Source organism: Oreochromis niloticus, linkage group LG22 (assembly GCF_001858045.2).
Source record: "Oreochromis niloticus isolate F11D_XX linkage group LG22, O_niloticus_UMD_NMBU, whole genome shotgun sequence".
Classification (NCBI taxonomy): domain Eukaryota; kingdom Metazoa; phylum Chordata; class Actinopteri; order Cichliformes; family Cichlidae; genus Oreochromis; species Oreochromis niloticus.
Genome location: NC_031985.2, coordinates 17,089,926 through 17,114,954, shown reverse-complemented (window position 1 = coordinate 17,114,954; position 25,029 = coordinate 17,089,926). Strand labels below are relative to the sequence as shown.

Here is a 25,029-nt window from a genome sequence, read left to right as displayed (position 1 = left end):
ACAAGCCCAATCACTATCATCACAATCAGTGGTTATGCACCTGCGTCTGTCTGTCTGACACAAAAAACGAGTCACACCACTAATTAGAAGCTGGAGATTTCAAACATCATTACTTGAAAAACAAGACTTCATTAATTATTGTGAAAAGGAATGGGCAATGTATTTCGATAACAATGACCTGCCGGCAGTTTCACCATGTCTTCTGTGTGAAACAGGAAAGATAGTAATGCGAGGAAAATAATATCTTACTGGTCACATAAGCTAAAGCAGGGATTAAACAGTTTTATTAGAAGTAGAACAAAAACAAGAGAACAGTTAAAGCTAAATAAAGAAAAAACAACTACAACTATTTATTCTATGAAGGATTCCACTGGGAACATTACTCATGATCCACAACAAATAAATAAATCTTTTTGTCTTTTATGAAGCTTTATACTCCACACAGATTAATCCTTCCAGCGCTGACATTGCAGAAGATAAATCTACCGAAACTAGATGACAGATTGTGGCTCTGGATTCATCTCTTTCAATGTCCGATTTCCACGAAACCCCACAGCATCTCCCAAACAACAAAGCCCCAGGTCCACATGGTTTTCCAGCAGAGTTTTACAAAGATTCTGGCCTACACCAGCACCTATTTTTTTCAGTCATCACCAAATCCTCACTCCTCCACCGTTGTGCTTCATAGTTGGTGCAGGTATTTGTGCTGATATGATTTGTTTGTTTTTTGCCATATCTGAGCATCATGGCCTAACATTTCCACTTTGAATTTGTGAGACCTTCTCATGGCAACACTTCTAAACAAGCTGTACTTGTTCATTCTTTTTCTATTTGTACTGTCATGAACTTTAATATTTGTTCATGCTAACTAGGCAGAGTCTGAGATGTAGTTGATGGGCTGTTGCAGTTTCTCTGAGCATTGCACTTTGGCAAGAATGTGGCATTCTTTTAACACACACCTGAATGCTCCAGACCAGGAAACTGCCAAAATATCTGTTTTTATAGAGGTGCTCGCACTTGCTGACGATCATTTAATCAACCTCATTTGATTAGCAGCAACTAGCTAATACTTGCCATCTTAATTCCTGTGGAAACAGTAAGAGTTTACTTAAGTTTTATAGGTCGGCAAAAACTTTTTTTTAACATGACTGCATATTATTCTACCGTAGTGCATTGTTGGCAATAAAGACAAGGCATGTGGTTTAGTGGTTTACAACCAGTTTTCATTCCAATCAAATAAGACAGGAAGTGACAGATTATCTCTCCCTGGCTACTCTAAAACAAGGAATCAGCAAATGTGTTGTGCAATCTTGTTTAGCAGGCTTACATAAGACAACATAAAACAATCAGCTGTTCAGCATAAATGAGAAAGAAATGTTGAACATTAAAATAAGACAAGGTTGTGAAAAAGTATTTGCCCCCCTTCTTGATTTATTAGTTTTTTGCCTTTTTGTCACTCTTGCATGTTGTAGATCATCAAACAAATTTTAATATTAGACAAAGATAACTCGAGTAAATACAAAATGCAGTTTAGTTTTTAAATGACGATTTTATTTATTAGGGGAAAAGACTAAACAAACCTGGTCCTATGTGATAAAGTCGTCGGCCTTTGTTGTACCACCCTCGGTAGCAAGAACACCTGAGGAACAAAGTGATAGACATCTATCAGTCTGCAAAAGATCACAAAGACATTTCTAAGGCTTTGGGACTCTGGTGAACCACGGTGATATTAAGACTCGTTACATGTGGTGTAAAGCTAACACAGCATTTCATAAAAAGACCATCAGTCAAAGCAGTCAAACATGGTGGTGGTAGCATGGCAGTCTGGGGTGATTTGCTGCTTCAGGACCTGGACGATTTGCTGTAATTGATGTAATGAATTCTGCTCACTACCAGTAAATCCCGAGGGAGAATGTCCAGCCATCAGATCATGCTCTGAAGTGCAGCTGGGTTTTGCAGCAGGACAATCATAAAACACACCAACAAGTTCAGCTCTGAATGGCTCAAAAAGGACAAAATTGAGATTTTGGAGTGGCCTAGTCAAAGTCTCGACTTAAAACCATTTGAGATGCTTTGGCATGGCTTTAAACAGGTCGTTCAAGCTCACAAACCCTCCAATGTGGGTGAATAAAAACATTTCTGCAAAGAAGAGTGGACAGGCATTACTCCAATCCAATGCTTTTGTGAAAGACTCACAAAAGAATTGAATTGCAGTTCTTGCTACCAAGGGTGGCAAAACCAGTTATTAGGTTTAGAGGGTGAGTGCAGGGTAAGGTAGGTGTGTATAGTTTATTTTTTCTGGTAATAAATGAAATAATTATTTAAAACTTGCATTTTGTATTTACACAGGTTATCTGTAATATTAAAATAATAGTAGAAATCAGAAAAAGGCTAAATATTTTTACAGCACTATATGTGTACATGTCTGATAAAATGCTGTACGTATTTATAATTATAATGTCTTTCTGGATTCCTCTGTAGAATCGTAACTAAAATTGTGGGAAAAAAATACATTTATATTTCTCAACATTGGTTGGGTCCCTCTCATCCTTTAACTCCTGCTGTTTGCAAAGTTTGCAGCATCATTTAAATGCAATCACTTTGTCTGTTAAGATAAAACAGAAAGGGTTTAGTAGAAAATAAAGGGATTAAGAATGCGTTTTAATCAACAACGACATTGTTCCATTCAATGCGTTGAATGGAAGCGAGAGTAAACAACACACTTTCGGTGACGCCTCCGGCAGGTCACGTTGCATGGCCGTGTCCCGTGACGCTGCCAGGGGGCGGGTTATCACCAACAGAGTCGGTCTGTGGAGCTAACCTCGCAGAGAGGATCGGAGCCCGAGTGTTGTTTTGAATTTGCTGGAAGACGCCGACTTGGAGAGGGGTAGTGCCTGTGAATAAGATGGCGGATGTAGGAGGCGATGAAACTCGGCCCGTTCTCCCTTCGGCATCCCGTAACGGTCCGGTTGTCGGTTCGTCGGCTGGCACCGCGGGCCACGGCGCAGCAATGGTCACATCGGGACCGCGGATGGTCAGGATCGTCAAGTCGGAGTCCGGCTACGGGTTCAATGTCCGCGGTCAAGTGAGCGAAGGAGGACAGCTTCGGAGCATCAACGGGGAGCTGTACGCCCCTCTTCAGCATGTCAGCGCTGTTTTACCCGGAGGTGCTGCGGACCGAGCCGGGATAGTGAAGGGTGACAGGATCCTGGAGGTGTAAGTCAGCTTGTGTCCCCTCCAGTTAGGACGCGGAGTTAGCAATTGGAGCTAGCTACCCAGTTTAGCCTGTGTGGATCCAGTTTCAAGCATGTGTTATTCAGTCTTCGAGGTTCGCTTCTTGTTGCCATTAAAGCAACTCACTAGTTTATTAATTATTCAGCTTTGGAGCGTTTTGACCCGAGTAAATATTTAAGGCTGTAGCTCTGGTGAGATAACTAGAAAGCTAACCAGCTTACATAAGTTGGACAACAGCCTGTGCATGTTGATTAGCTGTAGCTCGCTAGCGAGCCAGGTAGCTAATGTGTTTGGCTAGCTCCTTGCTCAGTGTCAGCTCCAGCGGGAGATGAAGGACGACATTTAGACGACAGTCCAGTTTCCACTGCGTTGTCATATGCATAACAGTGAAGATATGTGTTCTTAGCCTGTGAAATGACAGAGGATGGCAGTGTTGTCACTCAAATTCAGCATCATATGACAGGAGTGTGTGGTCTTACTCGCTTTCACTGGCTAGCATTCGCACCAGCCGTGCTGTTTACATGGGAAGTTTAAGGTGCTTTCTATTGATTTTTAGGGTTTGCTTTTTTTCTATCGCTATATGTGACCTTGAGTGGGTTTGATATACGTGAAGAGATCATTTTAGAAGTGCTTTTATGTTTTGGTGACACTCTTATCTATCGTGCCAGCATTCGTCAAGTCTGCTTTCAAGTCTCTTTCCATTTATCAGCGTTCGGTGAAACGCTGCTTCCCTTTGAGTCATAGCTGGTATTTAAATGTAACAGGAAATGTGTCCATACACAGAACCTGTAATAATGTCAGCCAAGTGAACAAATCTACAAGCAGGAATGTAAAGCCCTGGCCTCCAGTAAAACCTGAAGTGTTATTGGTAAAAGAGCAGTTCTTACAAACTCTTTTGCTTACGTTTAAAATCAGTGTTAAGTTTGAGTAGTGTTGATGTCACTTGACAGTGGAGCAATAAAGCTAACTTAGAAAAAGGAAGAACAGAAACCGTAAAGAAGGAACACTGCTCTTACTTCCATTTGCTGAGGCATCAGCATGTTGTTTTCCGTTTTTTTTTTTTTTTTTTTTACTCATTAATTCTTTCTGCTGTCATATGATAGAGGCAATACTTATCATGTGACCTGTTAACCCGTTTGACCATTTTGCAAAAAAAAGCCTCATAACTGGACTTCAGCCTGTTAAATATGTTAGTTGTCAGCATTTTGCTTTCAAAGGCTTAGCAAACAAAGAAAGCCAGCAATGTACTTTATTTACAGTAAGCAGCTCAGGTGGTGTTTCTTGTCTGAGTGTATCACTTCTGCCTGAGTGAGCATAGGTTTTTTTTTTTTTTTTTCATGATTTCCTTAAAAGACACGAAAAAGGGGAAACAAAATAAAAATGACCTTGCTTTGCTCTTGTGTGTGTTTTTAGAAGATAATGCTGTGTTCAGTAAAGTTCAACTTGTAAAACTTTATACAACCACGAAGTGAAACTAGTGATCGAGAACCTCTTTTGCGAGAGCATCCTGGGCCCACATAAGCACCATTAACCTGGTATGGTTTTCTGAGGTGGGAGAAACCAGAGCAGCTGGGGAAAAACCCACAGAATCATGGGCAGAACATGAAAACTCCCCACGGGTTTGAACCCATGACTCTGTACTCGGAGTGTAAACCACTTTGCCTTCCAGCTGCCAAATTAGGGGATCAGTTGACTGTTAATCAGTGAGCTTTTATCAGTTTTGACCAGCGACTTTATTTTACAGTAAAGAGTAACAAGTGGAATGGCTGATAAAAATATAATTAATAACAGTAAAAGCCTGCAAGACACACATATCTGCTCGCATATAATTATTTTATATTATTATTATTTCTTTATTATTGTTAGTTTCATTTTAAGCTCTGAGAAATATTTCATCAAACAGTTTCACTAAGCAGTGATTAAAACTATTAATACTTTTTTTATTTCTGCCTTAGCCAAATTTACGTTGTAGTCATGACGACAGTTTCACCCTTGTCGTTCTGTTCTTAACCATTATGTCCACCCCTTCTTTTTCTGTATGTTTAACTTCCTATTTTAAGTCAGTGACACTACGCAGATAAATGCTACGTCTAACATGGCAATCAATGGGCAGGCCTACGCCCACACTTTTCCTCGTCCCCTCCTTTTCAGTGTCTGTCCCACAGTTTCTCATTGGAAGATTAGCAAAGACACCTGATGCTTGTGCCATCTGCTCTCAGCGAAGTCAAAAAGGGAGCACCAGGAGAAAAAGGACATGGGAGCCAACCTAGTTGCTTAAGCCTCACAGCCTTGTGTTAGTAAATGGGGAACAATGGGCTAATATTACCAGACAGTATGTTAGGACAGTGCGTACATTAGCAGCTAAAAGAGTACCAGTTTTATTCGAACGATGTATAGATTATACTGTGTTACTGTAATCCTAGCTGCATTGATCTGTGGCAGTAGTGACTGCATTAAGTGCATCAGTTATCAGCTGCGACATAATCAGCCCGCACCAAGTGCAGTTTATCTATCAGTGTGGTGGTTTCTCACATTTCAAATCCCTTCGGTCAAAGTTCAGGACAAAGGCTTTCTTTTTTTTAAGTTTGTTTTGTGCCAGTCTAGCTTTAAATTGAACTGCTTATAATAGTGACAGATCCTTTTTTTCTTTTGGAAGATGCATTGATTTGATGTATAGAGTTGGAATCTGGAGAAAGTTTAACATCTCTCCAGAGGTATTTTTAAATGCTTTGAATTGTACCTGTCATTCCCTTTTTTTGTAGAGAGTTGAATGAACTTCCATTTTTAAATATAGTCTGAACGTGTGAGAACAAGTCAGAGCTGCTTCTTCCTCCCCTTTGCCTCATGTTTCTCCTGCACTCTTTCTCTCTTTTTTCTAGTAATGGCGTGAACGTGGAAGGTGCAACTCATAAGCAGGTGGTGGACCTGATCCGTGCTGGGGAGAAGGAGCTGGTTCTGGCTGTGCTGTCTGTTCCACCTCAGGAGGCTGACGGCTTGGAAGGAGGAGAGGAAGTCCAGCCCAACTACGACTACAGTGACAAGCAGGCCGTGCCCATTTCTATTCCCACATACAAGCACGTAGAACAGCACTCCGAGAGGTTTGTGGTAAGTGCTGATTTGACACTTGACATGTTTCCGCCTGGGACTGGGCTTCTCTGGAAGGGTGGAGAGGGCGGCCATGAGTGTGTGTTTGCCTGATTTTTTTTAAAATACTTTTGGTCCTGTCCATCTTCAGTTTTAAATGGAATAACATGTTTGGGTTTAAGCGTTCGATCTTAAAGATCTTTCACCCCATCTCACCTCAGGAGGTGGTCCGTCCTCCCGAGGCAGCTGTAGAGGCAACACTGTTACCTTAAATTCTTTCTCGAAAAAAACCAAAACAGAAAAAACTGCTTCCTGTGGTTACTCTAAACATGTTTTTTTAATGCTGTGGTAGAAAGAAAACTTTTAACCCTCTGATGCAATCATTTCCTTCTCTCGGTCTTCTCTAAAGTTGTTTCATGTTTGTTTTTATGCATCTAGGTATACAATGTGTATATGTCTGGGAGGCAGCTGTGTTCAAAACGCTATCGTGAGTTTGCCATCCTGCACCAGAACCTGAAAAGGGAATTCTCCAACTTCAACTTCCCAAAGCTTCCTGGTAAATGGCCCTTCTCCCTCTCGGAACAGCAGCTGGATGCACGACGTAGAGGCTTGGAGGAATATCTCGAGCGAGGTAAGATGATTATGACAGATCACTAGCTCTTCTGTCCCAGAAGAATTAAATGTATTTAAATATTGAATATGTAGTTAGGATGGAAAATACACCATGCAGCCACTGTTATTAGTTTTCTAAATTACACAGTAAATCTAAACACTGGATTCGTAGTGTTATTTAGCTGCCCTTTGTTTATTTCATTTACCTTGATTTAATATATTGCTTGCCGTTTTTCTTTTCCCTTCCTATTTGTCTCTAGTGTGCTCTGTGCGGGTGATTGGGGAGAGTGACATCATGCAGGAGTTTCTCTCGGAATCAGATGAGGTATGCATCTCATGCATTATTGTTGTAGCAATGCGACTTTTTATTCTGGGTGTTGAAATATTGCGGCTTGAACTTTCTTTTCCTACCAAACTGTTACAACTTTTCTCCATGTGCACAACTTGTGACTTTCTGAATTGCGCAGTGCTCAACAGTACTTTTTTTTTTTGTATATTATATTATCAGATATGTACTATCTTAGTTAGAGATTTAATTTCTGAAGATGTTATTGTTTGTATTCCATAATTATTGGAATTCAAACTCAAAAATGTGGGGGGAGGTTTTTCAGCATTAGCTCTGACTCCAAGTCTCTTAAGCTGTATTTAAACTCTTCTGGTCCATTTTAAGAATCATTTAGTATCATTTAGCTTTCACTGGTTAAAGGGAGCTTAGTTGAGAGCTGTGTTGGCCAGTGAAGCAGGCTGGAAATTGGTTACCTTGCTAGTGTTTTAAGGAAGTGCAGCAGCAAAACAAATACCAATGCACTGATGTAATCCCACATTTAAAGAAGCGCAATTTGGGGGATTAAGACTTCTTGCAGATTGTAATTCTTGTTTGGCTATGGCTTGTTGGTTTTTGTTTGTGTTTTTTAATCCACAAGTACTTAGTGGTAACTTAGAACAAACAAAGGCGTGCATATTCAAACAAGCACGTACAAACCCTTGTTAATCCACTGAGGTAAACACAGCTCTACAGCTGTTCTCATTCTGTTTGGCTTCACTGTACAGAACTACAACGGAGTGACAGATGTAGAACTGCGGATAGCCCTACCAGACAAGACCACCATCTCCGTCAGAGTCCGTAAGAACGGTACCACAGACCAGGTGTATCAGGTAAGACCACTCCCAGCTGTTGTACAGCTATATTGTACAATATTTTCCATCAGTGTTTTTTTCCCACAACTAACTGATGTTGTGTTGATCTTCTCTAGGCGTTAGTGATGAAGGTTGGGATGGACAGTATTATGGCGAGCTACTTTGCTCTGTTTGAAGTTATCAACCACTCCTTTGGTAAGAGCTGCGCGTGTGTATGTTGCACTTCATGTGGAAATGTGTCTGACCTTTTTTCACATTCTCTCCTGTTTAATTTGCACATCCTGTTTTGGGGGTTTATGACATGAACACTAAAAATAAATAAAACCCTCTGAATTTAAATCACTGGGCCTCTGGGTATATGAGTAATCATGGGCAGCAAGGGCAGGTATTTTGGTATAGGTTACTAGTATGGTTTTTTTCTTTTTAAGTAACAAACCCCGTTCATCACGCTTCTCCTTCTACCCGGTTTTTGTTGCAGTGCGGAAGCTGGCGCCCAATGAGTTTCCCCACAAGCTATATGTGCAGAACTACACGTCGGCCGTCCCGGGGACCTGCTTAGCACTCCGCAAATGGTTGTTCAGCTTCCAGGAGGAGGAGTTGCTCAGAGACAATCCACTGGCACTGCACTACTGCTTTCACCAGGTAATAACAGTAATTGAATTCCTCTTGCCGTGGATTTCGGGGAGCTGAACACAGTGATTTGATTCAGAGTTTATTCTTCTGAGCTGAAAATGCTTAAACATATTGAGGGAAAGTTGGTCAATTACACTGCTGATTTACACTAAACTGATCATACTGGTCTCGGTGGCTCCATAGTGTAGTGGTTTACACATTGGCCTAACAAGCAAAAGATCCCTGGATCGGTCCTGACATGCAGGGAATGTTCTGGGCCAGACTTGAGCCTGGATCCCTGCTGCAGCCTTTAGCATAAAGGTCACTTGCTCACCCAGGTGAGCTGCTGTGGCACCTGCTAGCTGCTTTCTCGCTTTGTGATGACTGAATTATTTCTAGCTTAGGAGTATTTTCTGTTATAATTCTGGACACAGACTATAACAGAAACCTTTACCTATAATGTCACCCTAATAAAAGAGCGCTCGGAGATATCATACTTCTTCCGAGGCTGAAAAATTCCCTTCACAAGATGGGTGAATAGAGTCTCTGTCTTTTTTCCTTTTCCCGAGGACATCAAGATGATCCCCAGGTTCTTCTTCTTTCAGCTAAATATGCGTTTATGGAGATACGATGTGAAATGTCCATTTTTGCCCTGTCTCACAATGTTATTAAAATGTCTGGATCCAGATCTGGTTCGACACCCAAAGTTAATAATTTCTCAGCTGGTCAAAGCCCCACCTCGGGTCAGTTTTCATGCAAATACAGCCACAAAAACCTCCACAGTTTTTCAAGTAGAAGAGGTGAACTTGAGAAAAATACTCCTCATTTAAATTCACTAAAATTAGCTTCAGTACCCACCTACAGGCTGTCCACTGACCAGTAAAGGTCACTAGCTGAAGCATGATAAGCATGCAAAGTTCAGCAGTGACCCATTAAAGCATGCCTCATGAAAAAGAATCGCACCAGTGTGTGCGAACCTGCAATAACTCCATGACTTTTGTGGGGTTTGTCCAAGGGGGCAAAGTTGTTACAATGGTAACATATCACCCACTAAGCTGGTAAAGATTGTTATATCAGTGAAAAGCTGTTTTTGACACACACAGTTATGAAGTACACTTTCATTTATTTGTACCTGGCAAATATTACTCTAATATTCTCACGCTCTCAGAAGACAGCTGAGAGAGAGGCTGAACAGTTGGTGCACAGCTGCCTGCTGCAGCCAAAAATGACACTGTGAGAGGAGAGTGAACCAATGCATTAAAGTTATGGGCTAGAAGGCTGAAAGTCATTCAATAAAAAATATATAAATGCATCATGACTGCCTAAAAATGCACATACCTAATTTTTACAGTCATTGTTTGAATTTTCTCACACGAGGAAGAATGCCTTTATGATGAATGACCTTAATGTATATGTGTGTATATTTTATGACCTTAAATGATAAATGTTGTGTCTCCCCATCCCCTCTCTGTGCCCGTGTAGGCACTGGATGATGTGAAGAAGGGATTCATAAAAACAGAGGACAAATCCTACCAGCTGCAGAAACTGGCAGAGCAGCGCAAGATGGCCACGGTCAGTACCACAGACCAGTCTTTGTTCAGGAAGGGGATTGGAATAAGTACACTTTGTGCCTGCTGACCAGCGCTATCACCAAAACACTACCAAATAAAAATGGACAGTCTCAAAAGGCTTTCACACTTCAGAATTCAGCCCTCTGTGGTGTAAAGAGAGATAAAGGAATTTGGTTTATTTGAATATTTGTTGAACATTAACTGAAAGTGGCATGTGTGTAAATTTGGATGACATTCGCAGCTATGTAACTGCTTTCACGCAGCATTTCTGAGGCTTTGAATGTCAGCCTTAGAAGGAAAAAGGTTCATTTATTTGTTCATTCACGTGTCGACAAGCAATCTAATAGCTCCAGATGTTAGGAAGTATTCAGCATGGTTTTCTAAACTTAAAAAGAAATAAAAAGCAGAAAAATTACATAAACTTTACTTGGATCTACAGCCATGTTTGTACGATAGAGACACAAGGACGTGAGTGCAGTGTTATAGTTCATCCACATTGTGAGTCAGTCTTCACAGCTCCAACTGTAAGCTCTTCTGAGACCGACTCTGCTCCATCAGCCCAAATGTGTTAACAATAAAAAAACAGCATTGTCACATCAGTAATGAGATTTCTCATAAGTTAACTTCTTTCCTTAGTGTGTACTGTGTGGAAAAAGTCAGAGGACGCCAAAGTGTGAGTAAATGTGCTTCTGGAGGAAAATAAAGTTGACTGTTACTTTAATTTCTATAATACCGTAGTACCTGAGCCTATTGCGGACATGCGAGGGCTACAACGAGGTGGTCTTCCCCCACTGCTCTTGTGACTCCAGAAGGAAGGGCCACGTCATCACAGCGATCAGCATCAATCACTTCAAGTTGCATGCTTGCACTGAGGACGGCACGCTGGAGGTGAGCATTTAAATAGATAAAGTTTTATATTGTTAAGCTAAACGTCAATACAGTGCTCCCTCGCTATAACACGGTTCACCTTTCGCAGCCTCGCTGTTTCGTGGATTTTTTGGGTGCAAGTTTGCATGCTTTTTTGTTTTGTTTTGTTTTTACAGCGCATTGTGTTCTGCGTCCTGATTGGCTGTAGAGCATTGTCAGTCAATCTCGTGCTGTATCTCCTGCACAGCACAGAATGCGTTCAGCTTGTCAAATTTACATAAATCTTCAATCGCTAGCAGTGTGACTCTGAAGTGCTGTACAGTATGTTTCTAAGTTTTCTCCCAACAAACACAACAATGTCGACGAAATGTTATCACCTGTGGGTGCCTTTGGTTTCATTCTATAATACTGGACTTATTTTTCTACAAGGTTTGAACTTTGAAAGTGTTTAAACGAAAGAGAAAAATGTGAAAATGTTCATGCCTGTCTGGTAAAAGTGTATAAAGTGTGTAGTGGGGTTTTTTACAGCCTTAAAACATCCATAGTAATTGTAAAAAATAAAGTTGGCTACTTCGCAGATTTCACTTATTGCGGGTTATTTTTAGAACGTAACTCCCACGATAAACGAGGAACCAATGTATACATTTCTGTGCATGGAGCTTAACTTCTATCATCTCTTGTTTCTTTCTCTCAGAACCAGGTAATAGCTTTTGAGTGGGGGGAGATGCAGCGCTGGGACACGGACGAGGAGGGGATGGCTTTCTGCTTTGAGTATGCCAGAGGAGAAAAGAAACCTCGCTGGGTCAAGATCTTCACTCCGTATGTAAGTGTACACTCAAGTGCGCTGTTCTCTGGTTTTTTTTTTGTTGTGTTAGCGGCTTTTAGAGTGACACACCTTGACGGGAACATACGCTTAATAAATAGGAAAATCCCCGATTTATTAATCAACCCACTTTCCTTCACGTGTAATAAAATCTTTAGTAATGAGAAGCAGGAAAAGTAAACAGAAACATGACTTTTACACAGTGACTCTCCTAATTGTGGTGTATTAGAAGCCTGGATAACAATAACGTCTACTTTTCCCTCCCAGTTCAACTACATGCACGAGTGCTTTGAGCGGATCTTTTGTGAGCTGAAGTGGAGGAAACAGGTAAGAACCACTCCTTTCCTCTTTCATTCTGGGAAGCATGCAACTCAATGCCAGCTTTGCTTTTCTAAACATAGCCTGTTCTTGCATTCTATTTAAATCCAGGAGCCTTTCTTTAGTCTTTTCTTTAAAATGATTAGTCTTATGTTTCTGGTGTATTGATTTCTTTACTCTCAGGTTGAGGAAGAAGCGTCCGATAAAGACAACAAAAACTGCAGCAACAACGGTAAGCAGCAAGCGTTTTTTTTTTGTGCTCCTTTTGCCCTCAATTCAAAGAGATAAACAGCATCACTGAAAGATTAGAGCCTCCAATTTGATCAGAGGCAAATCATAAAGAAATTTGCATTCAGATCTTGTATAGAGTTATGTTTTGATTGATGGCACCCATCAGGCGGCATGAATTATGCAAAAAACAAAGAAATCCAATATGACAGAAGTTAAAATGTCAAGGGCAGGGATAGGATTTGATGCATGCTTTTATTTTTGTGCATTATGGTAAAAAATTTCCGTGAAATGTAATGAAATGTGGACAAGAGACCGCAAAGGCAGGAGGATAGCAGAGACAGCTGAGGCCTGAGAAAGGTGAGGACATTCAGATAGGCGAGGGCTTCAGGATGCTGCACAGGGACCCCTGTTATTATTATCAGTAATTAATTCACAGCGTCTTCAAACTTCCTCCTATTCTGAATCGTCTTATCTATGTTGCAGAGTTTCTGCCTCCTCTGGAGACGCAGCAGAAGGGATGGCGCCACCTAGGGGGGGAGATTGCAACTTCCTAAAGCCGTCACTTGTCATCACTTGAACTAAAACTGGTCCACTTGCATCATCACAGCCACCCCAGAGAGAGCCCATCGACAAACACAGTACTGAGTGACAGACTCGAGGCGAACCCTGCCCCAAAAACAAACTGGAAGTGACCGACTTGGGAAATTGGATTATTCACACTTGCCAAACCCAGGGACACACACACACACACACACACACACACACACACACACACACACACACACAAATATAGACACACATGCACACAGTAGGAAGAGCATCGAAAGAAGATAAACAAGAGCCAACTTTCACGTCATTTATTAGATCCTCCATAGTGTAACTGTTGTTTTCCCCCATGCATCTGCCCCGTGATGTGAGGCAAGACTTGAGAAAATTCTCACCACAGCATGTGATTGGTCAGGGTCACCACAGCTCGAAGGGAGCGCCACAGTGAAATCGCGCTTGTCGAGAGAGCTGACAGTCCGGAATTGAGATTGTGACGTTCAGTTTTTCCAACAGGACCCATCCGATCCAGATCCCGCAGCGGTGACCTTGTCTGCTGAACTGAGCTGAGATGAAAATAATAATGGAGGGAAACAGGAAAAAAAAATAAGGGGGTCGGTGCTTCTTTCACGGTTGTGATAAAGGACGAAAGTAAAATCATGCTTTACGCCGATGCTGGACATTAACACAGAAGTTGTGTTTTATGTCTCTGGAGTCCTCTGTTTCATCAGAAATCATAAACGGCACAAATGTAACTACATGAAACGGATGTTGAGAGAATGTGTTTGTAATTATTTGTATGTTTAACAATCTTACTTCTGATAAAATATAGATTAATATAAGAGCTGTAATAACTGGTTTCTTGAGCTAACGCAGTGAAACGCTAACTGAATTTCATTCGAGATGCTATAACTAATTTCCATTTTTCACCTTGACTACAGAGCAACATCTGTTGGCAGTCAGCCCGTTAATGTTGGTATGGCTATCCCCCCTCCAGTGTGTGTTTTGTTGTGGTGAATTTTGCAGGGCTTGGAAGCTGAGGAGAGGAGGCGTTCTCATTTTTAGCTCTGTGCAGGAGTAATTTCTGGAACAAAAGGTTGACGGGCCAAAGCGTTTTTTGGGAAATTTCACACCTTATATGTGGGTTGTCTTGTCGACAGATTGTGAAGGCGAACAGGGAGTTTTGATTGTAATGCCTGCAGTTACCTGAGCAGGCAGCAGGGAGCAGCAGAGCATACGTATGAGGAGTCTTCTCAGACTTTCCTAAAGACTGATGCCTCTGGCTCTGTAACTCACCCAAAAGTATCACTCCACTGCAATTTGTCCATTAACCAAGAGTCAGGAGGATAGATGGGGTGTGTGCATGTGTGCTGCAGAAAGTAGATGGTGCATAAGGTTGTCTGAGCCATCAGCATACATAGCAGTGCAGTCATCTGTCCCCCTCCTGCTGCACCTAAATGAATACAGTATTAGTTGTGTATGTGTTAATGTGCACATATAATATAATTTTGTGGTTATTTTACAGTTCGGGTTTACTTGTGTTTCTCTTTATCTCTGTAAAAGTCGGATTTCACTCTTCTCTCACCTGAAATGTGTAGAAAGCAGATTTACATGCTGACAAGAAAGAAAAATCACTGTTTCCATGCATGTATTGATTTAAGTTTTGTTTAATCTTACCAAGGGCTACTAGTTTATCTTGGCATTGGGTGGGGACAAAAAGCCCAAAAAAATCCCTGAAAGTGACACTAATTTTTAGAGCGCGGGTCCAAGTTTTCCTTTACTCTGAAGTTGAAATTAGTTGAAACAGTTCAAATTAGGTTTCAGCTATAGAAATGTTAATTTTAGGCCTGGTTTTAGTCGTATATTTGTTCTCAGTCGGTTACCTTGGGCCATGTTTGTGTGCTGTGCCAGAGTGTGTCCTCTGTGTTTATCATTGACATTGCTGATAAGCTTTTAGGCTCTGATTGGACGCGTCTGATGAGCTGCCGGTGTCAGAGCCAGCAAATGAAGATGGGGGTTTTGTATCTGTACGACAGCAGAGACGCCAGACAGATGGAGACAAATGGGGAAGCGTCTCCTATTGTCTAGCAAACATTCCTTGCTGCTCACATGCTTTTTCAACGTAGCGCACATACGCATCCCCCCCCCCGCCAATCCATCTCCCTGCTACTCTCACAAAACTGTTGCAGCCGCACAAAATATTTTAATTGCAGCCCAATTGTTGCTTCTGAGCACAGGCCTCAGTTATACAGGAGTTTATAGAAATACATACCTCAGTGTAGTATCATGTTTGTTTGTTCTTTGCAACACATCACAAGTAGCTGGAATAAGAGGGGAAAAAAACTGCAATGCAGGATGGGCATTTTGACAGGCAGAGTAATAGGCAATTTAGAGATGGATGACATAAGAATCAAAGCTATTCAACCGTGATGGGTTTTTTTTTTTATTATTTGGGGGTGGGGGGTATAAGCTAGAAAGGGGGTTGCCAGATTGTGTGCTTGCGTGCAGGTTTGTCTGTCCTCTGCTCGTACTCTCTCCAGGTTGGTCTCCCGTCAGCGCAGGAGATGCGGTTGCCGTGGCAGCACCACGTTGTCTCCACACGCTCAGTGCAGCCTCTGTTCCTTTTATTCCTGTCAGCCAACTGACTCAATCCTCCCAATAATGTATTCAAAGCGGTGTTTTTTACTGTTTGATGTTTGTTCTCTGTCCCCGTGGCTCGTGCTGCTGTGAATAGGCTTTTAGAAAGCTGCTGTTTTCCCTGTTTTTTTTGTTTTTTGTTTTGTTGTTTTTTCCGTTTTTCCTTTTCTTTTCTCGCTGGTTCAGTTTGTCTTGTCTGCACCAGATGCCATCTTAAGCTCAGTCACAGGCAGGTGTGTGTGCCCTGCGAGCTGTTGTCCGTTTGAGACGTTTCTTCTGTGAGCTAAATGTCATAGAAAGCAGCGCGTAGGTGACGGCTAAGAGATGTCGGGAATGTTAAGAAGCATGTCTTTGTACAGTCGATCTGTGTTTGTTACTTTCTGTTTGTCAGCGTATTTGCGGTGCCGTGGTCCACCTGGGCTTCAAAGTGAGTGATTAATTATGAAGATGAGATGAAATTTTCACACAGTGCTTAAGCTTTTAACATCCAGCAGGTCACCAGGGACCTGGTTGCGATTTAGCTGCATGTTAAACGAGCACATTTGCAGAACCATTAACATTCAAATTGATCCTCATACGTCCATTTTTGTCCTCACGGTTCTTCCAATCCGCTTTTTTTTTCCCCATTTGGGTTTGCTGTTGTCCTAGCACTAGGTCACCAGCAACCGGGGTGGATTGTAAGAGGTTAACAGATGACGTGAATGCAAACGTGGTGATGGCAGAATAAAAAGTGTCCATGCGTGGACTGCACACGAGGGCTCAGAAAGTTTGTCTTCGTCACTAACCAGCACTGAAACGCTCATCTACATGATACTGTTGCTATAGTAACACATCAGTTTTCTGAGACTTGTGTGCCAAATCAGTGCTGATTTTCATAACATCTTTCAGTGGGAGATAATATATGAAGGCCTGTTTGTTTGAACGCTGCAGCGTTTCGGTTAATCTCTGTTTGAAATTGTGATTTATTTTTTTTAATTTTTTTGACACTGCGGCTTCGTCCAGAGGTTATGTTGGTGTCCTCAGCAGCATTTTTCTGTAAACTTGATGTCTTTGGACCTCTGGAATGCACATCTGGGTCAGAGCACATTAGCTGTAGGCTTGTCTGTTTTTAGCTGATGTGTCCTCCCTATGACTAATCTGAAGGGTGGATGTAATTGGTGTTCAAAAAGTCCTCGCCTCCGTGTGATTAATTTCTATTCATTGCTTACAGAGACGGGGGCATTCCCGTTGCAAGCAGACACCGACATTGATTACAAATCTAAGCCTTGTTGCTATCTCCAGCATAAACTGTAAATAGCTGTTTTAAAAAGAAAAAGAATATTCTTCTGACAAAAAATAATAATAATGCACTCTTGTTTCTCCAACTCAGAACTTTTATTTATTTAAAAAAAGAAACTATAAAGATTGGGGAAATTATAGTGTACAATGTTAGAGCCACCAGTGATCTTTTTTGTGTGTGTGTGTGTTTGTGTGCGCGCGCATGTGTGAGTGTGTGTCGGGGAGGGGAACGTTTGTGAAATACACAGAGAAAAGGTGTTTAAAAGAGAAGCGGTGTCTCATTTACTAAGTGTATAAAGACATCATTAACACCTGAGGCTAAAAAAAAAAAAATATGAAAAAATGGAGTTTTATATCTAAAATTATCCATGAAGGTTTACTAACCAGTGTAAGAAAAAAAGAAAAAAAAGTTTTGAAAATGTTGTGTAGAGTAATAAATTGTAACAATATTTTAAATAAAGTTATATATTGGGAAAATATCCTATTTCTCTGCTTTCTTTTACTCCCCACAAAACGTACACTCATCATCTGCCCCGCTGGTGCTGGCTTGGGCCCCCTTCTTTTTCATGGCACAGTTTCAGTAAGGTGCTGAAAACATTCCTGACATGATAGCATCACACAGTTGCTTCAGATTTGCAGTAGCCTGAGCTATTGATAAAAAGCAGGATGTGTACCTAATTCTGATTCTACCATCTGATTGTCACAGAAGAAATCAAGGTTCGGCACACCAGACAACATTTTTCTAATCTTCTATTAGCCATCTGCTTCAAAGTTTGACATACCGTGCATTCATAGATGCTCTTCTGCGTACCTTGTTTGTATCAAGTGGTTTTTAGAGTTCCCGTTGCCGTCCTATTAACTTGAAGCAGTCTGGACGATCTTCTGTGATGAGTGGCCTCAACAAGGCATTTTCACCCAGAGAACTGCCGCTTACTGGATGTTTTCTGTTTTTCAGACCATTCTCTGTAAATCCTGGAGATGTTGTGTGGGAAAATCCCAGCAGATCAGCAGTTTCTGAGGTACTGAGATCAGACTGTCTGGCACCAACAACCATGCCACATTCAGAGGCTCTTCCGTATTCTGATGATCAGTTTGGACTTCAGTAGATTGTCTTCACCATGTCTATATGCCTATATGCACATAGTGGCTGCCACATGACTGGCTGATGTGATTTATAATAAAGAGTAGCTGAACATGTATACCTAATAAAGTGGCTGGTGAGAGGATAAATTAGCTTCATGGAGTATTTTCACTTGCTGTTAAATGAAATGGCTCTCAGGCTGTTTTATCAGTGTACAGACTCTTCCTGTCTGGTAAGACCTCGCTAATGTGAAGACTGTCCACCTATACAGACACAGCAGTGCTCGTCTCAGACCGATTAACTTGTTGAAGAAAAATATGAGGCCACTTGAGAGGCTTTAAATGTCTTCATATTTAGATGAGTCAAAATATTATTCAGGATATATTAACCACATCTATAAGCGTTTCTTTCCTGAGCCGCCCAGCATGCTGCTGTTTCAGGTACGTTACATTCATATGCTTTATTCATCTCTCAGGCTTACATTAACTGCCCCATTTACAGGAATACAACCTGTAATTTTTTTGCGTGTGTGGGTGACATTTATGCAAATTCAGTCCAAACTGAGCTGCTGATTGTAAGTGGTAAGTTCAGAGCAAAACAGTTTTGCACAGAATGACTGAGTTAAGGGGCTGAAGCTGATCTGACAGCAATTTTTGTCTTTATATGCTGCAGTGGTTACAAAGTGAAGGCAGGCTGTTCACGACGAGGAACAAATGTGACAGTTTGTTGGCAGGAAACATTTCAACAGCTAAGAAGGTCTCGGATGAATAGGAAGTGTGATGTCACAACTTTTTGGATTTATTTATAACTGTCTTGTGTGTTTGTTCATTTTTTTTTATATTGTGTTTTTGTCCTCATCTTAAAAAAAAAAAAAAAAAACATTTCCTGCCTCCAAATTAGCCTCAGGTTTGTAGGAACAGGAGAGGCCCTGTGCAGCATGTTACAAGTCCCAAGGCAGCCACTAACAAGTCCACAGGCACATTACTCTGGCAGAGAAACGAGCACAGTGACATTTTGATGGTCACATGCTGCTCAGATCTTAATGTTGTTCACTGTGCTCAACAGGAGCTATCGAGGTCCGTTGGGAGGCAGGGGGAGACTTGAGGAGACTTGACATGAGGCATTATTCAGACCAAAAAAATACAAGGTCTCTTAATGCACCCCGTGGAACGGAGCCCATAAAATGTTGTGTGTATTGGCACTGCTGAGGTGAAAATACTCATCTCATTAGAGGGATCTCACGGGGGCGCTACGTGCTGACTGCAGGCTGCCACCCCTACTTTACCACCTGCCCTCACGACTTCATTTTTCTTGTGTCCACCTCCCCAGTTGGTAAGGCTCGTTATCTATCACATTTTAATGCTGGCCTGCCATTAATCCTAATTAAGAATATATGAACTGCTACTGGCAGTTTACACAGGATATTTAATACTTAAAAAGATGATTATCTGTAGCCAAAGTTACCAACTGTGCTTGTCATTTAGCTCCGTAACCTCCGCTTTCCTTCTTCTAATCTGAATAATTGACTTTGTCTTTATTATAGGTCTCATCTGATAATCAATTAAGTGTTGGAACTGACTCCCTAGCAAGCAGTATTATGAGGATTTTGAAGGTCAAAGTTTATTGAGAATAATATGTGGTACCTGAAGTTAATGATTGTGAAGATTCCTTAAAAAGAAACACTGAACTGATATTTTGTCCAGAAAATTCCTAGTTTGGCACTCAAAGGTAAGAACATGTGCTCAAAGACTGAATGAGAGTACAGCTAATTATTTAGAATATTAAAAATTTTAAATAATATTTTGATATAAATAAGCGTACAGCTGTATGTACTGCACTTTAGCTTAACACAAGAACAAAAGAGTCCAGTTTGATGGAGTTCAATATTTTTCTCTATATATTTTACTCTGCCAGAGAAGCTTTACTTTATTCATGGTACATCATCATTTGTGGACCTTCATTTCATCTACTGTGTGAAATAAGCAGTTTAGCTCCTCCCCCATTAAGACAAGTTTCTTCTGATTGGCTGCCTGTCAAAAACAGAAGGTTTAAACTGCCGCTGGGTTTGGCATCTGTGTTCATAGCTATAAATGCTGTATGCTATTATTGTGTACAGTTGTTACTGTTTGTAGTGATGATAGGTTAACAACGGAGTCTTTGTGGAGTTTGCAGATGATGGTGTGATCTGTAGTGAGCCTGGAGAGGTGGAGGCATGCTTTGGAGACAAGAATAAAAGTCAGGAGAAGCAAGACAGAATACATGATGCGTGAAGATGGAGACAGGTAAAGATGCGAGGAGTAGAGCTAGTGAAGGCCGGTGAGGTCAAACATGTAAGGCAACAGACTCATGAGAGGTGAAGAGAGTGGAGACGAGCATCAGCAAGAGTGAAAGGAAAGTTTTAAAAAATAGAAATGAGACCTGCTATAATGTATGATTTGGAGACAGTGGCACTAACAAAAAAACAAAAAAAACAAGGAGGCTGAACTGGAGGTGGCAGAGTTGAAGATGCTAAGATTTTCATTGGTAGTGACCAAAATGGACAAGATCAGAAATGAGTACATCAGAAGGACAGCACAGGATGGAGACAAAATTGGAGAACCCAGGCTGAGATGGTTTGGACATGTGCAGGGGAGGGATAGTGGATATACTGGAGATATTGTGTTGAAAATGGAGCTGCAAGGCAGGAGGGAAAGACCACAGAGAAGGTTAATGGATGTAGAGGGCTGGTTTCATAGAAGAAAACAGGATGGAGCCAGATTGATCCACTGTGTGGACTCCTTAAGGGAGCAAAGGAGTCTCCTTTAAGTATATTTAATAAAAGGCTAGCAGTTGACCTTTAATAGTGTAGTATTTTTACACTGACCATTGATCCTCAAGTACAATATTACAGTATTGCTTCCACCACTGTTTACTGAAATTCACCAATCAATAAGTAGTATAAACAGTCCAGAGTCAGACCAGAGTTGAGGGCTAAGATGGAGCTACAGCCACTGTTTGATCGATCAGATGTGGTGGTGGTGAGGAGGAGGAGGAGGAACCCTCTTGTTGTACAAGAAGGCCTGTCTGCTGAACAGTCCAGCCACTTTATCTGTCAGGTTGGAATAATGTCCTCGGACCCACAGAGTGGCTGCTTATCTTGTGGTCACACCTGAGGGAAAATGTGTTGAGTCCACTTAATGTCCACTTGTGTCGAAGTCGCAGTGAAACAGTGTGGGAGTCTTTTCGACGTGCCGTTCTCAGTTTAACACGGAGCCATCTGAGAGGGTCTTTACTCCTTGATTGATTCTTTCTGTGTCCTTTCTGGTGATGTGCGAAGCAAATAGCTTTTTTATTTAAGTGTTCGCTTCTTATTTTGTAGTTTGACATCGTAAATAGTGTTATATAATAACGAAATGCATAATTCAAAGTAATGAGAGTATCGGGTCACGCAACACTGCTTTGGGTTTGCAGTGAATTGCAGAATTTTCCAGAGAGCAACAACTAAACATAAGATAGTCTGTTATTGTATAAATATATCCCACAAATCACACCATTATTACACTCACTTACATGTTTAGTTTACATGTCACAAAAAGAGGCCAATGCTTACTGTGGTCTTCTGAAGATTTAACTCAAAACTTAAATGCAGGATATTTTTAAACAGGAATCATGCATTGCAGTTTTTTGTTTTTTTTAATGAGATTAAAAAGCCAGGAGCTGTCGAATAGTTGGGAGATCTAATCATATAACTTTAGGTCAGAATATTTCTGCTTCTGCTGCTTTAAGTTTAATTTCTTTTCTGTATTGGTTTCCCAACTTTATCAAAGTGAAATGTCACATCAAGGGAGAGCACACTGAAAAAGATGACTGAAGAGATTAGTCTCAGTCCATTATTTCTGTTTAAAAGTGGAGTAAAAACTTCTAAGGATTCATGTCTTCTCAGTGCTTTATGATCACTGAGTATAAATTTGTTGGAAGGATTTTTGTTTTGGCATGCTGAGCGTATCTCCCGCTAGCCAGTGAGCTTAGAATATAACAGGCAACTAGCCAGTAATGTAAAGCGCAGTCAGCCACCCCTGACTTATTTGTTAGGGGGTCTGTGTTCCTCGTGCAGACACCTCGTGTCCACTTAACCTTGTGACCGCAGCAGCCCAGGCTGGTTAAACGGCGGTCTGTAAAGTGAGTGGATGTGGCTTGGCAGGATTAATCAAGTCTAACGACACATCTGTAGGTAGGCTCACTGGGAAGAGTGAGCATCAATCAAAGTCTGGAGCATCTCCCTCTCTCTCTCTGCTGTATCGACCAGTGCTTTGGGCCCTTGGTAATTAAAAGGCATTGATTGGCTTCAGCCGCAAGATGCTGGGATGCAGTCAAGCAGCACAGCGCAGTGGGATGCTCAGAAAGAACAGGTGTGGATGCTCATGTGTGGGTGCATTTGCATGTGTTTACACATGTAATTAATGTGTTATAGCCACGCAAATGTCAGTAGTTTTGTTGCACTGTGCTTTTGGCTCATGCAATAGATGTTCTTATGCTTTAAGTCCTTTTTTTCTAGCTTAACTTGTTTTCTTTCTGTTTGATTTATAAACATTGCAGTAATTGCATCTTTTTAGCTTACATAAAGCTGGCTGCGTGAGGCCGAATGTGCCTCTAGTGAGGTTTAGTTGAATCATCCATTTGGTAAAATTTGAAGCCTGAGAGAAACCTTTAGGTCTGTGCGCCCTTATTAAATGAGAATCAGGAGAGAAAAAAACAAAAAGGGGGGGGAAAAACACGATTGATTCTGTGCATATACCCGAACCCCGAGGCTCATCTTCCCCATGGACACACACAGTCCTCGCACACTCGCTCTTCTTTTATTCCATCTGAGTGAACACAGTAAATCTAAGTGCTGCCAGATTGCTAGCGCTGCACATTTTTCGACCCTCAAGTTGGCTCATCAAGCAGGGAGCCTTGCCTGGGCTGAATAAGGACCAGAATACTACTATAAATACACCCCCTGACTCTTTACTCAGTCTGACACACTGACTGAGTGACAGTGAAGGCCACACATAAACACACACTCAGAGTCCCCTTTGATGGGTTTATGGATGTGTTCAAATACATAGTGGTTTTTGTTTTGTTTTTTTGGTGCACTATCCTTTGAATTACTAGGATTTCTGCAAAATATTCCTTCAGATCCTCTCTTCTGTCTTCAGTTTGATATTGCATTTGCTCCAATTTGCTGCCTATAGAGGTTTCCCAGATAATTACTAGAGAACAAACATATTTACACGAGTCTAATATCGTTTAAAGGCAATACTGATGCACTAATAAGCCAAAAAAGCTTATTAGGGTTAAAGGGTTTAGCAAAGAAGAAGTAAAAGCTGTTCAGCCTGTTCCTTCATTTGTCGTGTGGATGGGGAGCACCGGCTGTTTAAAAGATGCCTGTCTCACTCCATTGTTTGACCACAGCTTGACAATGATGATAATCCCACCTGTGGCGCCGAGTCTTAGTCTTCCTGCTGTGCTCATAGGACCGATTAATGCTTTGATCGAAAAACCTCTGTTTAATGTCAGGATGGCAGATGAATCATTAACCTAGTGGAGTGGACTGGTTCGAGGTCTAAATCCAGGCAGAAATTCAGTAACTTGTAACTTATTTAGCAGATATTCCCTGTAGCTGTCCTGTAGCTGCTAATGAGACATCCGAGGAGATGAGGGGGAATATTGGATCATTCCTCCCAACAAAACTGTCTGATTTCATCAATATTTTGAGCATGTATTGACTGAACAGCAGTCTTCAGTTCAGGCCACAGCATCTCAATTGGGGTAAAGAATTTGTCTTGCCTTTTCCAAAACATGAAATTGTGTATTTTCCAAACATCATGTTGTTGATTTATTTGTGTTTTCTCTGTGATTTCTTTTTATTCCTAAAATGCTTCAATCCATGACACATCTGGGTCAGGGGTGTCAAACATAAGGACCAGAACCAGCTTTGGAAAATGTAAAGGAGGACATAAATTTGAGACTTTTAACTGTATTTTCATTTCATTTCAAAGAGTCGTACTGACAGATTTCATTCATTTTCTTCATAGAAAATTTGAGACATTCTCTTGAAATTAGACTTTTTTTTGCTGTATTAAGATATCTCAAGGATTACATGTGTAGCTAAACTTCTTAACACTGAGAGAAAGATGGTTTTCGCTGCTCCAGCCCACAAGATCGAAGTGGGCTGATGTCTGGCCCACAATCTAAAATGAGTTTGACATCTGTGCTCTAGGTGGTCTTTCACAAACTTAACACAAGCAGCTTTTTCCTTTGGTATTTCTCACAGTGGACACATGAACACAGGATTTAGCTGGGTTTCGGGACTTCTGCAGGTGCTTTGCTGTTATTCCTGGCTAAGAGGACTGCACATGGTCCTGGCGTGATTTCTGCGGGATGCCCACTCTGAGGGACAACAGCAGCAGCTCACAATTTCCTCTGTTTGTTTTTAGAAATGTTTTTCGTAGCATTTTCCTGCTTTGTTCATCTGTACAATACCAAGGTCCTGTGAACGTTGCTGTGATAGAGCATTGGTTCACACAAACAGTCTTCCAGGAGCAACAGACTTTGAAGGTAAAGTCAGTCCTTTTATTTTTTGTTTTGAGGTTATTTGATAGAAAAACAGAATATTGTGCTCATAAATATACACTGATTAGCATGTAATTATGTTTTCCATCAACTGATGTGTTCTCACAGACTTATAATTATTCTAGTAAACATAAAAAAGAGCAGGTGCTGTTTATTTGGAGCTGCCATGTTGCCCTGCCATCATGAATACGGTAGCTGAGATGCCAAGATGAACATCTCTGTTCTGCCTAACTGTGTTTTATGTATGTTGCTTGAGACCAGCCACATATGTAGTACACCAAAGGCAGAGGTGTGAAGATCCTCCAGTCTCCTGGCTTCCTCGCATCTCTCTCCCTCTCTGTCTGTTGTCACTAAACATACCTTGCTTTGTAGAGGTGTGTCTTCCACCAGTCCCAGCCTATCTGCAC

The 25,029-nt window shown here is 41.2% G+C and overlaps 1 protein-coding gene across 1 annotated transcript; it reads left to right on the top strand.

The window, feature by feature from the left end:
• Positions 1-2,706: 2,706 nt before the first annotated feature.
• On the top strand, positions 2,707-17,424 carry snx27a (sorting nexin 27a). The gene is made up of 13 exons (XM_003452484.5): positions 2,707-3,216; positions 6,114-6,339; positions 6,757-6,949; positions 7,191-7,255; positions 7,981-8,085; positions 8,184-8,262; positions 8,546-8,709; positions 10,162-10,251; positions 10,989-11,138; positions 11,812-11,940; positions 12,208-12,267; positions 12,442-12,490; positions 12,973-17,424. Exons 1-13 carry the CDS (start codon positions 2,906-2,908, stop codon positions 13,041-13,043), a joined length of 1,692 nt encoding a protein of 563 aa, XP_003452532.1. The 5' UTR covers positions 2,707-2,905; the 3' UTR covers positions 13,044-17,424.
• Positions 17,425-25,029: the final 7,605 nt, after the last annotated feature.

Bases quoted from the DNA above. Each gene is read 5' to 3' on its own strand.
- snx27a (XM_003452484.5), top strand. From the start codon at position 2,906: ATGGCGGATGTAGGAGGCGATGAAACTCGGCCCGTTCTCCCTTCGGCA. The intron at 8,086-8,183 runs GTAAGACCACTC...GATCTTCTCTAG, and splicing joins CCACAGACCAGGTGTATCAG to GCGTTAGTGATGAAGGTTGG. The intron at 10,252-10,988 runs GTCAGTACCACA...ATAATACCGTAG, and splicing joins AGCAGCGCAAGATGGCCACG to TACCTGAGCCTATTGCGGAC.